General features: G+C 52.9%; 1 protein-coding gene across 1 annotated transcript; it reads left to right on the forward strand.

Moving 5' to 3' along the window:
- Positions 1-858: 858 nt before the first annotated feature.
- psenen (presenilin enhancer, gamma-secretase subunit) lies at positions 859-14,026 on the forward strand. Its single transcript, XM_068018610.1, has 4 exons — positions 859-924; positions 1,862-1,942; positions 10,709-10,813; positions 13,065-14,026. The coding sequence occupies exons 2-4, from the start codon at positions 1,882-1,884 to the stop codon at positions 13,202-13,204; spliced, it is 306 nt and encodes a 101-aa protein (XP_067874711.1). The 5' UTR covers positions 859-924; positions 1,862-1,881; the 3' UTR covers positions 13,205-14,026.
- Positions 14,027-23,208: the final 9,182 nt, after the last annotated feature.

The raw sequence follows: 23,208 nt of genomic DNA on the forward strand, positions 1-23,208 counted from the left end.
GCCCCCCCTCACACCCTCAGTTGCCCCCCCTCACACCCTCAGTTGCCCCCTTAATCCCTCAGTTGCCCCCCCCTCACACACTCAGTTTCCCCCCCTCACTCGCCTCCCTCACTCCCTCAGTTGCCCCCCCACACCCTCAGTTGCCCCCCCCCACACCCTCAGTTGTCCCCCCCCACACCCTCAGTTGTCCCCCCCATACCCTCAGTTGCCCCCCCTCACACCCTCAGTTGCCCCCCCACACCCTCAGTTGCCCCCCTCAATCCCTCAGTTGCCCCCCACACCCTCAGTTGCCCCCCCACACCCTCAGTTGCCCCCCCTCACACCCTCAGTTGCCCCCCCTCACACCCTCAGTTGCCCCCCCACACCCTCAGTTGCCCCCTCAATCCCTCAGTTGCCCCCCACACCCTCAGTTGCCCCCCATACCCTCAGTTGCCCCCCCTCACACCCTCAGTTGCCCCCCCCACACCCTCAGTTGCCCCCCTCAATCCCTCAGTTGCCCCCCACACCCTCAGTTGCCCCCCTCACACCCTCAGTTGCCCCCCCTCACACCCTCAGTTGCCCCCCACACCCTCAGTTGCCCCCCCCACACCCTCAGTTGCCCCCCCTCACACCCTCAGTTGCCCCCCCCTCACACCTCAGTTGCCCCCCCCTCACACCCTCAGTTGCCCCCCCCTCACACCCTCAGTTGCCCCCCCCTCACACCCTCAGTTGCCCCCCCTCACACCCTCAGTTGCCCCCCCTCACACCCTCAGTTGCCCCCCCCCTCTGCCACCACTCTTCCCCCTGCAGCGCCCTCTGCTGCTCGCCATTCGCCTCTTTATCACTGCGCCTGCGCAGGTACGCGGGGCATCTCGGGAAATGTAGTCCCAGCGGAACCGGAAGTTCCGGAAGAGAAACCGGAAAAAAATCCAGAATCAGGTCCCGGTGAGTGAGAGAGGGTGAGGGACTGAGGGAGAGGAGGGACTGAGGGAGAGGAGGAGTAGGAGTGGAGGGAGGAGGGAATGAGGGGGGAGAGGGAGGCGGGAATGAGGGAGAGGAGGGACTGAGGGAGAGGAGGAATGAGGGAGAGGAGGAGTAGGAGTGGAGGGAGGAGGGAATGATGGGGGTGAGGGAGGCGGGAATGAGGGAGAGGAGGGACTGAGGGAGAGGAGGAGGAGGAGTAGGAGTGGAGGGAGGAGGGAATGAGAGGAGGGAATGAGGAGGTGAGGGAAGTAGGAGTGGAGGGGGTGAGGGACTGAGGAGGAGGAGGGAATGAGGGGGGTGAGGGACTGAGGAGGGAATGAGGGGAAGAGGGAATGAGAGGGTGAGGGAGGCGGGGAATGAGGGGGTGAGGGACTGAGGGGAAGAGGGAATGAGGGGGTGAGGGAGGCGGGAATGAGGGGGTGAGGAGGAGGGAATGAGGGGGTGAGGGGACTGAGGGGAAGAGGGAATGAGGGGGTGAGGGAGGCGGGAATGAGGGGGTGAGGGAGGCGGGAATGAGGGGGTGAGGGAGGAGGGAATGAGGGGGTGAGGGACTGAGGAGGAGTGGAGGGAATGAGGGACTGAGGGGAGGAGGAGGACCTGAGGGGAGGAGGAGAGGAGGGAATGAGGGTGTGAGGGACTGAGGGGAGGAGGGAATGAGGGGGTGTGAGGGGGGTGGCGGGAATGAGGAGGAGGGGAGTCTATCCTTCCCTCTCTCCCCTCCTCTCCCCTCTTCCCTCCCCTCTCCCTCTCCCCCCCTCCCCTCTCCCCCCTCCCCTCTCCCCTCTCCCCTCTCCCCCCTCCCCCCTCCCCCCCTCCCCCTCTCCCCTCTCCCCCTCCCCCTCCCCCTTGATGCTCTTTAAACATCTCTCTTTCTCCCTCCCTCTCTCTATCTCTGTAGATACCAGAACGACAGGCAGGATGAATCTGGAGAGAGTCAGCAATGAGGATAAACTGGACCTTTGTCGTAAATACTATCTGGGTGAGGAACGTCTTGGGGAATCAAGGGTGCAGTCTGTGGGCAAAGTAACATTCGCTCCACACAAGTGCCAGGCAATGACCATCTCCAACAAGAGAGAATCTAACCATCTCCCCTTGACATTCAACGGCATTACCATCGCTGAATCCCCCACTATCAACATCCTAGGGGCTACCATTGACCAGAAACTGAACTGGAGTAGCCATATAAATACCGTGGCTACAAGAGCAGGTCAGAGGCTGGAAATCCTGCAGCGAGTAACTCACCTCCTGACTCCCCAAAGCCTGTCCACCATCTACAAGGCACGAGTCAGGAGTGTGATGGAATACTCTCCACTTGCCTGGATGGGTGCAGCTCCAACAACACTCAAGAAGCTCGACACCATCCAGGACAAAGCAGCCCGCTTGATTGACACCCCATCCACAAATATTCACTCCCTCCACCACCGACGCACAGTGTCAGCAGTGTGTACCATCTACAAGATGCACTGCAGCAACGCACCAAGGCTCCTTAGACAGCACCTTCCAAACCCGTGACCTCTACCAACTAGAAGGACAAGGGCAGCAGACACAATGGGAACAGCACCACCTGCAAGTTCCCCTTCAAGTCACACACCATCCTGACTTGGAACTATATCGCCGTTCCTTCACTGTCACGGGAATACTCTCCACTTACCTGGGTGCAAAAGGAATACAAAGCAATCTCTGGGATTAGTGTCTGGAGGGATAGAACTGGAAAAGCAGAGAGGTTATGTTAAATAAAAGCAAAATACTGCGGATGCTGGAAATCTGAAACAAAAACAAGAAATGCTGGATTCACTCAGCAGGTCTGGCAGCATCTGTGGAAAGAGAAGCAGAGTTAACGTTTCGGGTCAGTGACCCTTCTTCGGAACTGACAAATATTAGAAAAGTCACAGATTATAAACAAGTGAGGTGGGGGTTGGGCAAGAGATAACAAAGGAGAAGGTGCAGATTGGACCAGGCCACATAGCTGACCAAAAGGTCACAGAGCAAAGGCAAACAATATGTTAATGGTGTTTTGAAAGACAAAGCATTAGTACAGATTAGGTGTGAATATACTGAATATAGAACATCAGCAAGTGCAAACCTGAAGAAAAACAACCTGAAAAAAACAGTGGGTAAGCAAACTGAACAAACTAAGATGAAATGAAATAAATGCAAAAGATGTAAAAAGGAATGCAAAAAAAAGGAAGAAAAAATAACTAAAAATGACTAAAAATGAAAGTAAAGTGGGGGGCTGTCATGCTCTGAAATTATTGAACTCAATGTTCAGTCCGGCAGGCTGTAGTGTGCCTAATCGGTAGATGAGATGCTGTTCCTCGAGCTTGCGTTGATGTTCACTGGAACACTGCAGCAATCCCAGGACAGAGATGTGAGCATGAGAGCAGGGGGGAGTGTTGAAATGGCAAGCAACCGGAAGCTCAGGGTCCTGCTTGCGGACTGAGCGGAGATGTTCCGCAAAGCGGTCACCCAGTCTGCGCTTGGTCTCCCCAATGTAGAGGAGACCACACTGTGAGCAGCGAATACAGTATACTACATTGAAAGAAGTACAAGTAAATCGCTGCTTCACCTGAAAGGAGTGTTTGGGGCCTGGGATAGTGAGGAGAGAGGAGGTAAATGGGCAGGTATTACACCTCCTGCGATTGCAAGGGAAGGTGCCCTGGGACGAGGACGAGGTGGTGGGGGTAATGGAGGAGTGGACCAGGGTGTCGCGGAGGGAACGATCCCTTCGGAATGCTGACAGGGGAAGGGAGGGGAAGATGCGACTGGTAGTGGCATCACGCTGGAGGTGGCGAAAATGGCGGAGGATGATCCTTTGGATATGGAGGCTGGTGGGATGAAAAGTGAGGACAAGGGGAACCCTGTCACGGTTCTGGGAGGGAGGGGAAGGGGTGAGGGTAGAGGTGCGGGGAATGGGTCGGACACGGTTGAGGGCCCTGTCAACCACAGTGGGGGGAAATCCTCGGTTGAGGAAAAAGGAGGTCATATCAGAAGCACCGTCATGGAAGGTAGCATCATCAGAGCAGATGCGTCGGAGACGGAGAAACTGGGAGAATGGAATGGAGTCCTTACAGGAGGTAGGGTGTGAAGAAGTGTAGTCGAGGTAGCTGTGGGAGTCAGTGGGCTTATAATGGATATTGGTAGACAACCTATCCCCAGAGATGGAGACAGAGAAGTCGAGGAAGGGAAGGGAAGTGTCAGAGATGGACCATGTAAAGGTGAGAGAAGGGTGGAAATTGGAAGCAAAGTTGATAAAGTTTTCTAGTTCGGGGCGGGAGCAGGAAACGGCACCGATACAGTCATCAATGTACCGGAAAAAGAGTTGGGGGAGGGGGCCTGAGTAGGACTGGAACAAAGAATGCTCGACATATCCCACAAAAAGACAGGCATAACTAGGACCCATGCGGGTACCCATAGCGACACCTTTTACTTGAAGGAAGTGCGTGGAGTTGAAGGAGAAGTTGTTCAATGTGAGAACAAGTTCAGCCAGGCGGAGGAGGGTGGTGGTGGATGGGGACTGGTTGGGCCTCTGTTCCAGGAAGAAGCGGAGAGCCCTCAAACCATCCTGGTGGGGGATGGAGGTGTAGAGCGATTGGACGTCCATAGTGAAGAGGAGGCGGTTGGGACCAGGAAACTGGAAATTGTCAAAATGACGTAGGGCGTCAGAAGAGTCACGGATGTAGGTGGGAAGAGACTGCACCAGCGGAGAAAAGATAGAGTCTAGATAGGAAGAAATAAGTTCAGTTGGGCAGGAGCAGGCTGACACAATGGGTCTGCCGGGACAGTCCCGTTTGTGGATTTTGGGAAGGAGATAGAAGCGGGCTGTCCGGGGTTGCGGGACTATGAGGTTGGAAGCTGTAGAGGGAAGATCTCCAGAGGAGATGAGGTCAGTGACAGTCCTTTGGACGGTGGCTTGATGTTCGGTGGTGGGGTCATGGTCCAGAGGGAGGTAGGAAGAGGTGTCTGTGAGTTGGCGTTGAGCTTCTGCAAGGTAGAGGTCGGTACGCCATACAACAACAGCACCACCCTTGTCTGCAGGTTTGATGACCATGTCGGGGTTGGACCTGAGAGAACGGAGTGCCTCAAGTTCAGAGGGGGACAGGTTAGAGTGAGTGAGGGGGGCAGAGAAATTGAGACGACCAATGTCTCGCCGACAGTTTTCAATGAAGAGATCAAGAGCGGGTAAGAGGCCAGGGTGAGGGGTCCAGGTAGAGGGAGAATGCTGGAGGCGGGTGAATGGGTCTGCTGGTCGGGGGGAGGACTCCTGGTCAAAGAAGTGAGCCCGGAGGCGGAGGCGACGGAAGAAGAGCTCAACGTCATGCCGAGCGCGAAATTCATTGAGGTGGGGGCGTAAGGGGATAAAACTGAGTCCTTTGCTGAGTACAGAACGCTCAGCATCAGAGAGGGGGAGGTCAGAGGGTATAGTGAATACACGGCAAGGGGTCAGATCAGAAGGGGTGGGGTCAGAGGGAAGTGAAGCGGAAGGAGGATCTGGAGGGGCACTAGTCCCCATCAGCTGCTGGAGCTTGCGTTCCTTAACACCTGAAAGGAAGAAAAAAAGTTTTTTGTTCATGCGTCGGATGAGACGTAAGATGAGATGAAACTGCGGAGTAGAACAGATTTGAGATAAGGTGAGACGGTGCTGCTGGAGAGAGAGGTCCAGTGTGTGCATATGGCGGCGCATAGCACTGAGTGTAGATCTCAGGATGCGGCGAGAGTAGCAGTCCGAGGAATGTTGTATTTCTCGGAGATACCTGTGATCCTGGGTGGTTTCAAAGCATGATGGGTGAAACTGCAGTTGGAATCCACGTGGAATCAGTCGGAGCCGGAGACAGTCACTGAGGAAGGAGATGTGGCTGTGAAAACGAGTTTTGGTAGATACCTTATCAAACACCAGGAGGGAAATAGAAAGCAATGAAGGTGAACAAGGTAAAAGAGACAAACGAAAATCCCGTCGGAGAGAAGAGCAGAACTTCTTCAAGGTAGGCATTCCTGGAAGAGAAGTGGCAGTGAATTAAACACTAAAATAAAAGCAAAATACTGCGGATGCTGGAAATCTGAAACAAAAACAAGAAATGCTGGATTCACTCAGCAGGTCTGGCAGCATCTGTGGAAAGAGAAGCAGAGTTAACGTTTCGGGTCAGTGACCCTTCTTCGGAACTGACAAATATTAGAAAAGTCACAGATTATAAACAAGTGAGGTGGGGGTTGGGCAAGAGATAACAAAGGAGAAGGTGCAGATTGGACCAGGCCACATAGCTGACCAAAAGGTCACAGAGCAAAGGCAAACAATATGTTAATGGTGTTTTGAAAGACAAAGCATTAGTACAGATTAGGTGTGAATATACTGAATATAGAACATCAGCAAGTGCAAACCTGAAGAAAAACAACCTGAAAAAAACAGTGGGTAAGCAAACTGAACAAACTAAGATGAAATGAAATAAATGCAAAAGATGTAAAAAGGAATGCAAAAAAAAAGGAAGAAAAAATAACTAAAAATGACTAAAAATGAAAGTAAAGTGGGGGGCTGTCATGCTCTGAAATTATTGAACTCAATGTTCAGTCCGGCAGGCTGTAGTGTGCCTAATCGGTAGATGAGATGCTGTTCCTCGAGCTTGCGTTGATGTTCACTGGAACACTGCAGCAATCCCAGGACAGAGATGTGAGCATGAGAGCAGGGGGGAGTGTTGAAATGGCAAGCAACCGGAAGCTCAGGGTCCTGCTTGCGGACTGAGCGGAGATGTTCCGCAAAGCGGTCACCCAGTCTGCGCTTGGTCTCCCCAATGTAGAGGAGACCACACTGTGAGCAGCGAATACAGTATACTACATTGAAAGAAGTACAAGTAAATCGCTGCTTCACCTGAAAGGAGTGTTTGGGGCCTGGGATAGTGAGGAGAGAGGAGGTAAATGGGCAGGTATTACACCTCCTGCGATTGCAAGGGAAGGTGCCCTGGGACGAGGACGAGGTGGTGGGGGTAATGGAGGAGTGGACCAGGGTGTCGCGGAGGGAACGATCCCTTCGGAATGCTGACAGGGGAAGGGAGGGGAAGATGCGACTGGTAGTGGCATCACGCTGGAGGTGGCGAAAATGGCGGAGGATGATCCTTTGGATATGGAGGCTGGTGGGATGAAAAGTGAGGACAAGGGGAACCCTGTCACGGTTCTGGGAGGGAGGGGAAGGGGTGAGGGTAGAGGTGCGGGGAATGGGTCGGACACGGTTGAGGGCCCTGTCAACCACAGTGGGGGGAAATCCTCGGTTGAGGAAAAAGGAGGTCATATCAGAAGCACCGTCATGGAAGGTAGCATCATCAGAGCAGATGCGTCGGAGACGGAGAAACTGGGAGAATGGAATGGAGTCCTTACAGGAGGTAGGGTGTGAAGAAGTGTAGTCGAGGTAGCTGTGGGAGTCAGTGGGCTTATAATGGATATTGGTAGACAACCTATCCCCAGAGATGGAGACAGAGAAGTCGAGGAAGGGAAGGGAAGTGTCAGAGATCTATCTCCTTCCCAAAATCCACAAACGGGACTGTCCCGGCAGACCCATTGTGTCAGCCTGCTCCTGCCCAACTGAACTTATTTCTTCCTATCTAGACTCTATCTTTTCTCCGCTGGTGCAGTCTCTTCCCACCTACATCCGTGACTCTTCTGACGCCCTACGTCATTTTGACAATTTCCAGTTTCCTGGTCCCAACCGCCTCCTCTTCACTATGGACGTCCAATCGCTCTACACCTCCATCCCCCACCAGGATGGTTTGAGGGCTCTCCGCTTCTTCCTGGAACAGAGGCCCAACCAGTCCCCATCCACCACCACCCTCCTCCGCCTGGCTGAACTTGTTCTCACATTGAACAACTTCTCCTTCAACTCCACGCACTTCCTTCAAGTAAAAGGTGTCGCTATGGGTACCCGCATGGGTCCTAGTTATGCCTGTCTTTTTGTGGGATATGTCGAGCATTCTTTGTTCCAGTCCTACTCAGGCCCCCTCCCCCAACTCTTTTTCCGGTACATTGATGACTGTATCGGTGCCGTTTCCTGCTCCCGCCCCGAACTAGAAAACTTTATCAACTTTGCTTCCAATTTCCACCCTTCTCTCACCTTTACATGGTCCATCTCTGACACTTCCCTTCCCTTCCTCGACTTCTCTGTCTCCATCTCTGGGGATAGGTTGTCTACCAATATCCATTATAAGCCCACTGACTCCCACAGCTACCTCGACTACACTTCTTCACACCCTACCTCCTGTAAGGACTCCATTCCATTCTCCCAGTTTCTCCGTCTCCGACGCATCTGCTCTGATGATGCTACCTTCCATGACGGTGCTTCTGATATGACCTCCTTTTTCCTCAACCGAGGATTTCCCCCCACTGTGGTTGACAGGGCCCTCAACCGTGTCCGACCCATTCCCCGCACCTCTACCCTCACCCCTTCCCCTCCCTCCCAGAACCGTGACAGGGTTCCCCTTGTCCTCACTTTTCATCCCACCAGCCTCCATATCCAAAGGATCATCCTCCGCCATTTTCGCCACCTCCAGCGTGATGCCACTACCAGTCGCATCTTCCCCTCCCTTCCCCTGTCAGCATTCCGAAGGGATCGTTCCCTCCGCGACACCCTGGTCCACTCCTCCATTACCCCCACCACCTCGTCCTCGTCCCAGGGCACCTTCCCTTGCAATCGCAGGAGGTGTAATACCTGCCCATTTACCTCCTCTCTCCTCACTATCCCAGGCCCCAAACACTCCTTTCAGGTGAAGCAGCGATTTACTTGTACTTCTTTCAATGTAGTATACTGTATTCGCTGCTCACAGTGTGGTCTCCTCTACATTGGGGAGACCAAGCGCAGACTGGGTGACCGCTTTGCGGAACATCTCCGCTCAGTCCGCAAGCAGGACCCTGAGCTTCCGGTTGCTTGCCATTTCAACACTCCCCCCTGCTCTCATGCTCACATCTCTGTCCTGGGATTGCTGCAGTGTTCCAGTGAACATCAACGCAAGCTCGAGGAACAGCATCTCATCTACCGATTAGGCACACTACAGCCTGCCGGACTGAACATTGAGTTCAATAATTTCAGAGCATGACAGCCCCCCACTTTACTTTCATTTTTAGTCATTTTTAGTTATTTTTTCTTCCTTTTTTTTGCATTCCTTTTTACATCTTTTGCATTTATTTCATTTCATCTTAGTTTGTTCAGTTTGCTTACCCACTGTTTTTTTCAGGTTGTTTTTCTTCAGGTTTGCACTTGCTGATGTTCTATATTCAGTATATTCACACCTAATCTGTACTAATGCTTTGTCTTTCAAAACACCATTAACATATTGTTTGCCTTTGCTCTGTGACCTTTTGGTCAGCTATGTGGCCTGGTCCAATCTGCACCTTCTCCTTTGTTATCTCTTGCCCAACCCCCACCTCACTTGTTTATAATCTGTGACTTTTCTAATATTTGTCAGTTCCGAAGAAGGGTCACTGACCCGAAACGTTAACTCTGCTTCTCTTTCCACAGATGCTGCCAGACCTGCTGAGGTTATGTTAAACCTGTATTGAACCTTGATTAGACAAATTTAATAGTCACTTGCATAAGTGTTGATTAATTAAGGAAAGCCAGTGCAGATTTGTTAAAGGCAAATTGTGTTGAACTAACTTGCTGGAGTGTTTTTGAGGAGGTAACAGGGAGGGCCGATGAGGGTAATGTGGTTGATGTGGTGTACACGGACGTCCAAAAGGCGTTTGGCAAAGTGCCACATGACAGACTTGTCGGCAAAGTTGAAGCCCAAGGAACAAAAGAGACCGTCGCAGCACGGAGATGAAGTTGGCCGAGTGACAGGAATCAGAGAGTCGTGGGTGAACGGTTATGTTTCAGACTGGAGGAAGGTATATAGTGGGGTTCCACGGGGTCAGTTTTCCAATCACTGCTTTTCCTGACGCATGTCAATGACCTAGACTTGGGTGTGCAATTTCAACAAGTGCAGATGACGCAAAACCTGGAAGTACTGTGAAGTGTCAGGAGGATAGCGATAGACTACAAGAGGACATAGACAGGTGGAATGGGCGGGCGGGGGGCAGATGGAATTTGATGCAGAGAGGTGTGAAGTGATACATTGTGGTAGGAAGAACGAGGAGAGACAATATAAAATAAAGTGTACAATTCTAGAGAGGGTGCAGGAGCAGAGAGATCTGGGGGTGTATGTGCACAAATCATTGACGGTGACAGGACAGGTTGAGGGAGCGGTTAATAAAACACACGGGACCCCGGGCTTTTAAATAGAGGCATTGTGGACAAAAGCGAGGAAGTTATGAACCTTTATAAAACACTGGTTCGGCCTCAACTAGAGTATTGTGTCCAATTCTGGGCACCACACGTTAGGAAGGATGTGAAGGCTTTCGAGAGGGTGCAGAAAAGATTCACCAGAACGGTTCCAGGGAGGAGTGACTTCAGTTACGTGGATAGATTGGAGAAGCTGGGGACTGTTCTCCTTAGAGAGGAGAAGGTCGAGAGGAGATTTGATCGAGGTGTTCGAAACCACCAGGGCTCCGGACGGAGTCGATCGGGAGAAACTGTTCCCGTTGATGGAAGGATGGAGAGTCAGAGGACACCAGTTTAAGGCGATTGGAGAAAGAAGCAATGGTGGCATGGGGAGGGGGGTGTGGGGGGGGGGTGGGGGAGGAGGCTCGTGTGGGGCAGAGACTACAGCACGGAGCAGATGGGCTGAATGGCCTGTTTCTGTGCTGCTGAATTTTCCTGCTCCTGTTTTCCCAGGTGGTTTTGCCTTGCTACCTTTCCTTTGGCTGGTGAACGTAGTCTGGTTTTTCAGGGAAGCTTTCCTTAAACCGCAGTTCAACGAACAACCACAGATCAGGAAATGTGAGTAAACGCAGGCCTCCCACCCACCGCACCCCCTCCACAGGCCCTTCGTCCCATCACCTCCCTTCCAAGTCTCTCAGCGAGTCTGTCACCTCCAGACCCATGTATTGCTATGTTCTCCTGTCCGGCTGCCCATCTCCCACTCCCTGCAAACATCAGCACATCCTCCCAAACTCTGCTGCCCCCGTGTCCTAACTCGCACCGAGTCCCGTTCATCCGTCACCCCCCTGTCACTCGCTGACCGACACTGACTCCCGGTCCAGTAACACCTCCACTTTCAAATTCACATCCTCGTTTTCAAATACCTCCTCCCCATCTCTGTAACCTCCTCCAGCCCCAACAACCCTCCCTATCTCTGTAACCTCCTCCAGCCCCTACAACCCTCCCTATCTCTGTAACCTCCTCCAGCCCCTACAACCCTCCCTATCTCTGTAACCTCCTCCAGCCCCGACAACCCTCCCTATCTCTGTAACCTCCTGCAGCCCCGACAACCCTCCCTATCTCTATAACCTCCTCCAGCCCCGTCAGCCCTCCCTATCTCTGTAACCTCCTCCAGCCCCTACAACCCTCCCTATCTCTGTAACCTCCTCCAGCCCCTACAACCCTCCCTATCTCTGTAACCTCCTCCAGCCCCGTCAGCCCTCCCTATCTCTGTAACCTCCTCCAGCCCCTACAACCCTCCCTATCTCTGTAACTTCCGACAGCCCTCCCTATCTCTGTAACCTTCTCCAGCCCCTACAACCCTCCCTATCTCTGTAACCTCCTCCAGCCCCGACAACCCTCCCTATCTCTGTATCCCCCTCCAGCCCCTACAGCCCTCCCTGTCTCTGTAACCTCCTCCAGCGCCGACAACCCTCCCTATCTCTATAACCTCCTCCAGCCCCGACAACCCTCCCTATCTCTGTAACCTCCTCCAGCCCCTACAACCCTCCCTATCTCTGTAACCTCCTCCAGCCCCGACAACCCTCCCTATCTCTGTAACCTCCTCCAGCCCCGACAACCCTCCCTATCTCTGTAACCTCCTCCAGCCCCGACAACCCTCCCTATCTCTGTAACCTCCTCCAGCCCCGACAACCCTCCCTATCTCTGTAACCTCCTCCAGCCCCGACAACCCTCCCTATCTCTGTAACCTCCTCCAGCCCCTACAACCCTCCCTATCTCTATAACCTGCTCCAGCCCCAACAGCCCGCCCAATCTCTGTAACCTCCTCCAGCCCCGACAGCCCTCCCTATCTCTGTAACCTTCTCCAGCCCCTACAACCCTCCCTATCTCTGTAACCTCCTCCAGCCCCTACAACCCTCCCTGTCTCTGTAACCTCCTCCAGCCCCGTCAGCCCTCCCTATCTCTGTAACCTCCTCCAGCCCCGACAGCCCTCCCTATTTCTGTAACCTCCTCCAGCCCCTACAACCCTCCCTATCTCTGTAACCTCCTCCAGCCCCGACAACCCTCCCGATCTCTGTAACCTCCTCCAGCCCCTACAACCCTCCCTATCTCTGTAACCTCCTCCAGCCCCGACAACCCTCCCTATCTCTGTAACCTCCTCCAGCCCCTACAACCCTCCCTATTTCTGTAACCTCCTCCAGCCCCTACAACCCTCCCTATCTCTGTAACCTCCTCCAGCCCCGACAACCCTCCCTATCTCTGTAACCTCCTCCAGCCCCTACAACCCTCCCTATCTCTGTAACCTCCTCCAGCCCCGACAACCCTCCCTATCTCTGTAACCTCCTCCAGCCCCTACAACCCTCCCTATCTCTGTAACCTCCTCCAGCCCCGACAACCCTCCCTATCTCTGTAACCTCCTCCAGCCCCTACAACCCTCCCTATCTCTGTAACCTCCTCCAGCCCCTACAACCCTCCCTATCTCTGTAACCTCCTCCAGCCCCGACAACCCTCCCTATCTCTGTAACCTCCTCCAGCCCCTACAACCTCTTAGATCTCTGCGCTCCCTCCAATTCCGGCCTCTTGCCCATCCCCCGATTCCCATCGCTCCACCATTGGCGGCCGTGCCTTCAGCTGCCTGGGGGCCCTAAGCTCCGGAATTCCCTCCCTAAACCTCTCGGCCTCTCTCTCTCTCTCTCCTCCTTAAAAACCGACCTCTCTGACTGAGCTTTTGCTCACCGGTCCCGAATATCTCCTGATGTGGCTCGGGGTCAAATTTTGTCTTATGTATGTTCCTGTGAAGCATCCGGGGATGTTTGACTACATTAAAGATGCTATAGCAATGCAGTTGTTGTTTGTATTGTATCTGCAGATGTAAAATGGTCAGCAGTGGGTCTTCTCCTCTGGATTGCTGCACTCACTACCTGGATCAGCATTTACCAGACATTACGCCCGGACTGGGGAGCTGTTGGCGATTACATCTCCTTCACCATTCCCTTGGGAATTCCCTGAGGGGCCTCAGCAGAGGCAGACGGACATTGTGGGACCAGACGGCTGATTGGAATTGTTCTCTTTCCCCCACTCCCAGCACCATGACCCTTTCCTTCACACTGATTTAACCTCGAGGCACCACTGTCTGTCTGCATCTTTGTCTGTCGGTGTGTGTCTCTCTCTCTGTCTCTCTCTGTCTCTCTCTGTCTCTCTCTGTCTCTCTCTGTCTCTCTCTGTCTCTCTCTGTCTCTGTATCTCTGTCTCTCTCTGTCTCTGTGTCTCTGTCTCTCTCTGTCTCTGTGTCTCTGTGTCTCTGTCTCTCTGTCTCTGTCTCTCTCTCTCTGTCTGTCTCTCTCTGTCTCTCTCTCTCTGTCTCTCTCTCTCTGTCTCTCTCTCTCTGTCTCTGTCTCTCTCTCTCTGTCTCTCTCTCTCTCTCTGTGTCTTTGTCTCTCTCTCTCTGTGTTTCTGTCTCTCTGTCTCTGTGTCTCTGTCTCTCTGTCTCTCTCTGTCTCTCTCTCTCTCTGTGTCTCTGTGTATGTGTGTGTGTCTCTGTCTCTCTCTCTTTGTTTGTGTCTCTCACAGTCTCTCTGTCTCCACAGATCCAAATCATCATCATGTAAATTGGTTTGATGAATGTTTGAAGATTTCAGACGCACGAACTGGAGGAATTGATTATTGACTGATTGATTATCCATTTGTTATGGTGCTGGTTTCTGCTGTGGAAGGTTACAGCACTGTGACCATCTTTATTGTTGTTGAACTTTCTACTCGTGTTTCCGGTGTGGAATTTAAATCACTGTTTGTGGTGCGCTCATTGCCCAGAATAAACCGATATTGTTAACAGCTCTGTCTTTCTGTACTGTGTCCCTCTCCTGAGCCTCAGACCCACATCCTGTCAACGTCTGGGGGAATCGCAGACACAGACCCACGTCCCGTCACCGTGTGGGGGAATCACAGACACAGACCCACGTCCCATCACCGTGTGGGGGAATCACAGACACAGACCCACGTCCCATCACCGTGTGGGGGAATCGCAGACACAGACCCACGTCCCATCACCGTGCGGGGGAAGCACCGACACAGACCCACGTCCCATCACCGTGTGGGGGAATCGCAGACACAGACCCACGTCACATCACCGTGTGGGGGAATCGCAGACACAGACCCACGTCCCATCACCGTGTGGGGGAATCGCAGACACAGACCCACGTCCCATCACCGTGTGGGGGAATCGCAGACACAGACCCACGTCCCATCACCGTGTGGGGGAATCGCAGACACAGACCCACGTCCCATCACCGTGTGGGGGAATCGCAGACACAGACCCACGTCCCATCACCGTGTGGGGGAATCGCAGACACAGACCCACGTCCCATCACCGTGTGGGGGAATCGCAGACACAGACCCACGTCCCATCACCGTGTGGGGGAATCACAGACACAGACCCACGTCCCATCACCGTGTGGGGGAATCACAGACACAGACCCACATCCCGTCACCGTGTGGGGGAATCGCAGACACAGACCCACGTCCCATCACCGTGTGGGGGAATCGCAGACACAGACCCACGTCCCGTCACCGTGTGGGGGAATCGCAGACACAGACCCACGTCCCGTCACCGTGTGGGGGAATCACAGACACAGACCCACGTCCCATCACCGTGTGGGGGAATCGCAGACACAGACCCACGTCCCGTCACCGTGTGGGGGAATCGCAGACACAGACCCACATCCCATCACCGTGTGGGGGAATCCCACAGACCCTCGAACGCCTTTCACACCCACAGCCCCTCACACAAAATGAAGGACGTTTTTTGAAGTGTGCTCACTGTTCTAATGTAGGAAACGCAGCAGCCAATTTATGCACAGCAAAATCCCACAAACAGCAATGCGATAATGACCCTGATCATCTGTTTTTTTTCGTGATGTTGGTTGAGGGATAAATATTGTCCCCAGGACACCGGGGAGAACTCCCCCCCCCCCGCCCCCCTTCTCCCGCACTTCTTCCAAATAGTGGCCGTGGGATCTTTTACACCCACCTGAGAGGGCAGACGGGGGCCTCGGTTTAATGTCTCATCTGAAAGACGGCATCTCCGACAGTGCAGCACTCCCTCAGTACTGACCCTCCGACAGTGCGGCACTCCCTCAGTACTGACCCTCCGACAGTGCGGCACTCACTCAGTACTGACCCTCCGACAGTGCAGCACTCCCTCAGTACTGACCCTCCGACAGTGCGGCACTCCCTCAGTACTGACCCTCTGGCAGTGCAGCACTCCCTCAGTACTGACTGTCTGACAGTGCAGCGCTCCCTCAGTACTGACCCTCCGACAGTGCGGCACTCCCTCAGTACTGACTCTCTGACAGTGCAGCGCTCCCTCAGTACTGACTGTCTGACAGTGCAGCGCTCCCTCAGTACTGACCCTCCGACAGTGCAGCACTCCCTCAGTACTGACCCTCAGACAGTGCAGCGTCCCCTCAGTACTGACCCTCAGACAGTGCAGCGCTCCCTCAGTACTGACCCTCCGACAGTGCAGTAAAGTCAGCTGCATGCCTAGTTACAGCTGGCTTACTGTTTTATTGAGGTGAGTGAGGGATGTTGGAAGGAGATGATTCAGACACAACCCATTGATTCACATCAAAGTCCAGTTCTCCTGTTCCTGAACAAAAAGCTACTGAAAAATCCCTTCCTGTGTCTGGTTATTCACAGTCAGGCATTTCCCACCTTTACTGTCGCAACATAAAGGACCTTCACATCGACCTTCACATTCACATGAGAGGTATAGACAGGGTGGATAGCAAGAAGCTTTTTCCCCAGAGTGGGGGATTCAATTACTAGGGGTAACGAGTTCAAAGTGAGAGGGGGAAAAGTTTAGGGGGGATATGCGTGGAAAGTTCTTTACGCAGAGGGTGGTGGGTGCCTGGAACGTGTTGCCAGCGGAGGTGGTAGACGCGGGCACGATAGCGTCTTTTAAGATGTATCTAGACAGATACATGAATGGGCAGGAAGCAAAGAGATACAGACCCTTAGAAAATAGGCGACAGGTTTAGATAGAGGATCTGGATCGGCGCAGGCTTGGAGGGCCGAAGGGCCTGTTCCTGTGCTGTAATTTTCTTTGTTCTTTGTTCTAGATATGTGCCTGAGGAATTTAAATAGGACAATCAAAGGAGAGAGGGAGTCGAGAGATGGAGGGAGAGAGAGTGAGATGAAAGAGAGAGAGTGGGATGAAAGACTGAGGGAGAGAGAGAGAGACAGAGAGTGAGGAGAGAGAGAGAGAGAGAGTGAGAAGAGAGAGAGAGAGACAGAGTGAGAAGGGAGAGAGAGAGAGACAGAGAGTGAGATGAGCTGCAGTGGGAGAGGGAGACAGAGATACAGAAAAAATAGAGGGAGAGGGGGAGACAGAGAGATGGAGGGAGAGAGGAAGAGACAGAGAGAGAATCAGACAAAGGTGGTGAGACAGGACTGAGAGGAAGAGGGGTGGAGTTTGAAAATGTTCAAAATTCAATATGCCAGCTGTCTGAGAGAGTAAAGCATGATTCACAAGCCACTCACTCATATGTGGGTTTGCAACCCTCCCAGTCTGAGTCCTGTCTTTGTTAGATCTGGAAAGACGAGAGGTGCAGCCCCAGGAACGGATCAAAAGACACGTTGTGTAGAGTCAATCAGGCTGAATGAGAATGAAGACAGACACAGGTATGTGCCTCTATCTCTCTCTCTCTCCATCTACTCCTCTCCCCAACTATCCTGTTAAACGGTAACTCCTGTCTATTCTGCCTTCCCTGTTTCAATGTGTTGGGAGTAGTTTATAAAGACTGTGTTTTGTCAGGTCTGGAGCAGCTGTTTGCTTGTCGAGAGAGAGAGAGAGAGAGAGAGAGAGAGGCGGAAAGGTTTAGGCAGGGAATTCCAGAGCTTGGGGATTTGGAAATGAGGATGAGAGGTTACAAATCCAGATGTTGTGTGACTGGGAGTCGGCGTAGGTCAGTGAGCACAGAGGATGATTGGGGAACGGGACTCCGGTGCGAGTTTAGACATGGGTAGCAGAGTTTTGGATGAGCTGAAGTTTCCGGAGGGGAGAATGTGGGGGATGGGCCAGGAGTGCGTTGGAATGGTCAAGTCTGGAGGTAACAGAGGGACGGACGAGGGCTTCAGCCGTCGATGAGCTGAGACAGGGGCGAAGTCGGGCCACGTCACGGAGGTGGAAATATGCGGGTCTGAGTGATGGTGCGAGTATGTGATCGGGAGCTCATCCCGGGGTCAAATGTGACACCAGGGCTGTGAACAGACTGGTTTAATCTCAGACTGTTGCCAGGGAGAGGGACGGTGTCGGTAACTAGGGAACGGAGGTCGGAGCGGGGACTGAAAACAACGGCTTCGGTCTCCCCAATATTTAATCGGAGGAAATTTCTGCTCATCCAGTTCTGGATGTCGGATAAACAGCCGGATCATTTCGAGACAGTGGAGGAGGGGAGAGAGGTGGTGGAGGTGGGGAGAGAGGTAGTGGAGGAGGGGAGAGAGGTAGTGGAGGAGGGGAGAGAGGTGGTGGTGAGGTGGAGACAGGTGTCGTCAGTGTACTGGTGAAAACTAACGGCGTGTTTACGGATGACGTTGGAACAAATATCACTGAGTCCTGCCGATGTTTGAAAGGAACTGTCCCAAGAGGCATCAGCTGGAGTGATCCCTGAATAAGGCAGTCAGGAAGTGACAGAATTCCTGAATAGAATAGCCTCAAACTTTCTGGAAGCTGGCAACATTTTTATTTAGAGATACAGCACTGAAACAGGCCCTTCAGCCCACTGAGTCTGTGCCAACCAACAACCACCCATTTATACTAATCCTGCAATAATCCCATATTCCCTATCACATCCCCACCACCTAACTACACTCGGGGCAATTTACAATGACCAATTTACCTATCAACCTGCAAGTCTTTGAAAGCTGGAGCACCCGGAGGAAACCCACACAGACACAGGGAGAACTTGCAAACTCCGCACAGGCAGTACCCAGAATTGAACCCGGGTCGCTGGAGCTGTGAGGCTGCGGTGCTAACCACTGCTCCACTGTGCCGCCTGTGTCTGTGTAAATCTGGGAACAATCAGACAGGTTAAAACTCCAAACAAAAACACGACAGGGACCGGAAATCTGCCATAAAAACTGAAAATGAATCGCACAGCACGGAGTGAGTCCATTCGGCCCATCGTACCTGGGCCAGCTCTTTGAATGACCTTTCCAATTATTCCCCACTTCCCTCCCCCCCCCCCACCCGATCTTTCTCCTTCACCTTGTAAATATTTCCCCTTCACGTATTCAACCAATTGCCCTTTTGAAAATGGAGAGAGAGGGTGTGAGGTGGAGAGAGAGAAAGAGGGAGGGAGGACAGGGCATAAACTGCACAGATGAGAGAGAGAGGGTCAGAGTGAGAGGTTACAGACCCAGATTGGCCGGCCGTTTGCTGCAGTGCTGGGATCTTCCTGTGCACCTGACTTGCTCCATGTGTGTGCATCCCTCCGGGGTTTCCCCTGGGTGTTGCAGTTGGGTGTGAGATGTGGGTGATATTTGGCTGAGAGTGGAGACAAAAAATAGCTACTGACACAGAACCGGGGGCCAAACCACACACAGACACAGACACACATATACTCACACACAGACACAGACACATATACACGCACACACAGAATCAGTCATGTATACTCACACACAGACACATATACTCACACAGACACTCATATACTCACATACACAGAGACCCAGATACACACACTTACGCATACAGACATACACACACGCTGACACACATACACACAGATACACACACACACAGATACACATACACACACACTGACACACACTGACACACACTGACACACACACACACAGATACACATACACACACTGACACACACACACTGACACACACACACTGACACAGACACACACAGATACACACACACAGACACACATTGATACACACACAGAGATACACACACTGACACACACACACTGACACACACACACTGACACAGACACACACAGATACACACACACAGACACACATTGATACACACACAGAGATACACACACTGACACACACACACTGACACACACACACTGACACAGACACACACAGATACACACACACAGACACACATTGATACACACACACACAGACATACACACACTGACACACACACAGAGATACACACACACACACAGATACACACACACTGACACACACACAGACACACACACAGACACAGATACACACACAGACACACACACAGAGATACACACACTGACACACACACAGAGATACACACACAGAGATACACACACACACAGAGATACACACACACACAGAGTTACACACACAGAGATACACACACACACACACACACAGAGATACACACACACACAGAGATACACACACACTGACACACACACAGAGATACACACACACTGACACACACAAACAGATACACAGACAAGAATACGTTCTCTGAGTTTAACTGTTCACTTGCTGAGTCTCTCCATCCCTCCGTCCCGCTGGCTCCCCCTCTTATCCCGGCCCCACAACCTCAACCCACACTCTCTCTCTCACTGGCAATTAAATAGCCACCCTACAATACCCAGAGGGGCCCCATTGTCAGTGTAAACAGACACAAGAAGGTCTTGTATCTTTACAGAGCTTTACTGTATTAAAACCTCTCAAGATGCATCAAGTCAGCAATTATCAGACATAATTTGACATCGTGCCACACAAGGAGATAATAGAACTGGTGATCGAAAGCTTAGTGAAAGGGGTGGGTTTAATAAAGGAGGAGAGAGAGAGAGAGGCGGAGAGGTTTAGGGAGGGAATTCCAGAGCTTAGGGCCCCAGGCAGCTGAAGGCACGGCCACCAATGGTGGAGCGATGGGAATCGGGGGATGGGCAAGAGGGCGGAATTGGAGGGAGCGCAGAGATCTCGGAGGGTTGGTAGGGGACTGGAGGAGGTTACAGAGATAGGGAGGGTTGTAGGGGCTGGAGGAGGTTACAGAGATAGGGAGGTGTTGTAGGGGCTGGAGGAGGTTACAGAGGTCGGGAGGGTTGTAGGGGCTGGAGGAGGTTACAGAGATAGGGAGGGTTGTAGGGGCTGGAGGAGGTTACAGAGATAGGGAGGGTTGTCGGGGCTGGAGGAGGTTACAGAGATAGGGAGGGTTGTAGGGGCTGGAGGAGGGTACAGAGATAGGGAGGGTTGTAGGGGCTGGAGGAGGTTACAGAGATAGGGCGGGTTGTAGGGGCTGGAGGAGGTTACAGAGATAGGGAGGGTTGTAGGGGCTGGAGGAGGTTACAGAGATAGGGAGGGTTGTAGGGGCTGGAGGAGGTTACAGAGATAGGGAGGGTTGTAGGGGCTGGAGGAGGTTACAGAGATAGGGAGGGTTGTAGGGGCTGGAGGAGGTTACAGAGATAGGGACGGTTGTAGGGTTGAGGGATCCAGGAATTCTTTCTTGCTCTGTCTGTGTACGGCGTTGGGAGGATTCGGAGAGAGCGAGAGACAGTGAAAAATCAGTTGTGGATCTGATGGAGTGTGTTTAGAAACCGTGCAGTCAACGTTCAGTCAGTGCATAGCGGGAAGAAATCCCGAGGGGAATTGGAGAAATACTGGAAGGGGAAAAATGTGCAGGGCGATGGGGAATAGAGCAGAGTGGGGTGGGGGGAGAGTGGGGGCTAATTGGATAGATCGTTCAAAGAGCTAGCACAGGGACGATAGGCTGAATGGACTCCTCCTGTGCTGGCAGATCCCCTGCAGCAGGATAAAGAGTGAGGGTGGAGGGGAGTTTACATGCAGTCTGGAGGAGGGAGTTTGAAGGTGAGGTAGGCGATGGGCCTGCACTCCCACAGGGAGTGTGTGAGAGTCCGGAGGGAGGGGAGGTGACCAGGGTTGAGGCCCTCCGGATCCTCATTCAGTTGTGAGAGAGGAGGCTGTCAGGGTTCCGAGGGAGGGACTTCCATTTCCCAGCTCAGGACATCCCAAAGAGCCTCGCAGATAATCGAGGACTTTTATTTGAAGCATGCCCACTGTTGTACTGCAGGAAACGTAGCAGCCATTTTGCGCACAGCAAGATCCCACAAACAGTGATGTGATAATGGCCCAGTTCATCTGTTTTTTTTTAGTGATGTTGGTTGAGGGATAAATATTGTCCCCAGGACACTGGGGAGAACTCCCCCCCCCCTCCCCCACACCACCACCCCCCCCCCCCGTTCTTCTTCCAAATAGTGGCCGTGGGATCTTTTACACCCACCAGAGAGGGCAGTCGAGGGCCTCGGTTTAACGTCTCATCTGAAAGACGGCACCTCCGACAGCGCAGCACTCCCTCAGTACTGACCCTCCGACAGTGCAGTACTCCCTCAGTACTGACCCTCCGACAGTGCAGCACTCCCTCAGTACTGACCCTCTGACAGTGCGGCACTCCCTCAGTACTGACCCTCCGACAGTGCAGCACTCCCTCAGTACTGACCCTCCGACAGTGCAGCACTCCCTCAGTACTGACCCTCTGACAGTGCGGCACTCCCTCAGTACTGACCCTCCGACAGTGCAGCACTCCCTCAGTACTGACCCTCCGACAGTGCAGCGCTCCCTCAGTACTGACCCTCCGACATTACGGCACTGCCTCAGTACTGACCCTCCGACAGTGCAGCACTCCTTCAGTACTGACCCTCCGACAGTGCAGCGCTCCCTCAGTACTGACCCTCCGACAGTGCAGCACTCCCTCAGTACTGACCCTCTGACAGTGCAGCACTCCCTCAGTACTGACCCTCCGACAGTGCAGCACTCCCTCAGTATTGACCCTCCGACAGTGCAGCATTCCCTCAGTACTGACCCTCCGACAGTGCAGCACTCCCTCAGTACTGACCCTCCGACAGTGCAGCACTCCCTCAGTACTGACCCTCCGACAGTGCAGCGCTCCCTCAGTACTGACCCTCCGACAGTGCAGCACTCCCTCAGTACTGACCCTCCGACAGTGCAGCACTCCCTCAGTACTGACCCTCCGACAGTGCAGCGCTCCCTCAGTACTGACCCTCCGACAGTGCAGCACTCTCTCAGTACTGACCCTCCGACAGTGCAGCGCTCCCTCAGTACTGACCCTCCGACAGTGCAGCACTCCCTCAGTACTGACCCTCCGACAGTGCAGCGCTCCCTCAGTACTGACCCTCTGACAGTGCAGTAAAGTCAGCTGCATGCCTAGTTACAGCTGGCTTACTGTTTTATTGAGGTGAGTGAGGGATGTTGGAAGGAGATGATTCAGACACAACCCATTCATTCACATCAAAGTCCAGTTCTCCTGTTCCTGAACAAAAAGCTACTGAAAAATCCCTTCCTGTGTCTGGTTATTCACAGTCAGGGATTTCCCACCTTTACTGTCGCAACATAAAGGACCTTCACATCGACCTTCACATTCACATGAGGGGTATAGACAGGGTGGATAGCAAGAAGCTTTTTCCCCAGAGTGGGGGATTCAATTACTAGGGGTAACGAGTTCAAAGTGAGAGGGGAAAAGTTTAGGGGGGATATGCGTGGAAAGTTCTTTACGCAGAGGGTGGTGGGTGCCTGGAACGTGTTGCCAGTGGAGGTGGTAGACGCGGGCACGATAGCGTCTTTTAAGATGTATCTAGACAGATACATGAATGGGCAGGAAGCAAAGAGATACAGACCCTTAGAAAATAGGCGACAGGTTTAGATAGAGGATCTGGATCGGCGCAGGCTTGGAGGGCCGAAGGGCCTGTTCCTGTGCTGTAATTTTCTTTGTTCTTTGTTCTTTGTTCTAGATATGTGCCTGAGGAATTTAAATAGGACAATCAAAGGAGAGAGGGAGTCGAGAGATGGAGGGAGAGAGAGTGAGATGAAAGAGAGAGAGTGGGATGAAAGACTGAGGGAGAGAGAGAGAGAGAGAGAGTGAGAAGAGAGAGAGAGAGAGAGTGAGAAGAGAGAGAGAGAGAGACAGAGAGTGAGAAGGGAGAGAGAGAGAGACAGAGAGTGAGATGAGCTGCAGTGG

This window comes from Heterodontus francisci, chromosome 39, assembly GCF_036365525.1.
Source record: "Heterodontus francisci isolate sHetFra1 chromosome 39, sHetFra1.hap1, whole genome shotgun sequence".
Classification (NCBI taxonomy): Eukaryota; Metazoa; Chordata; class Chondrichthyes; order Heterodontiformes; family Heterodontidae; genus Heterodontus; species Heterodontus francisci.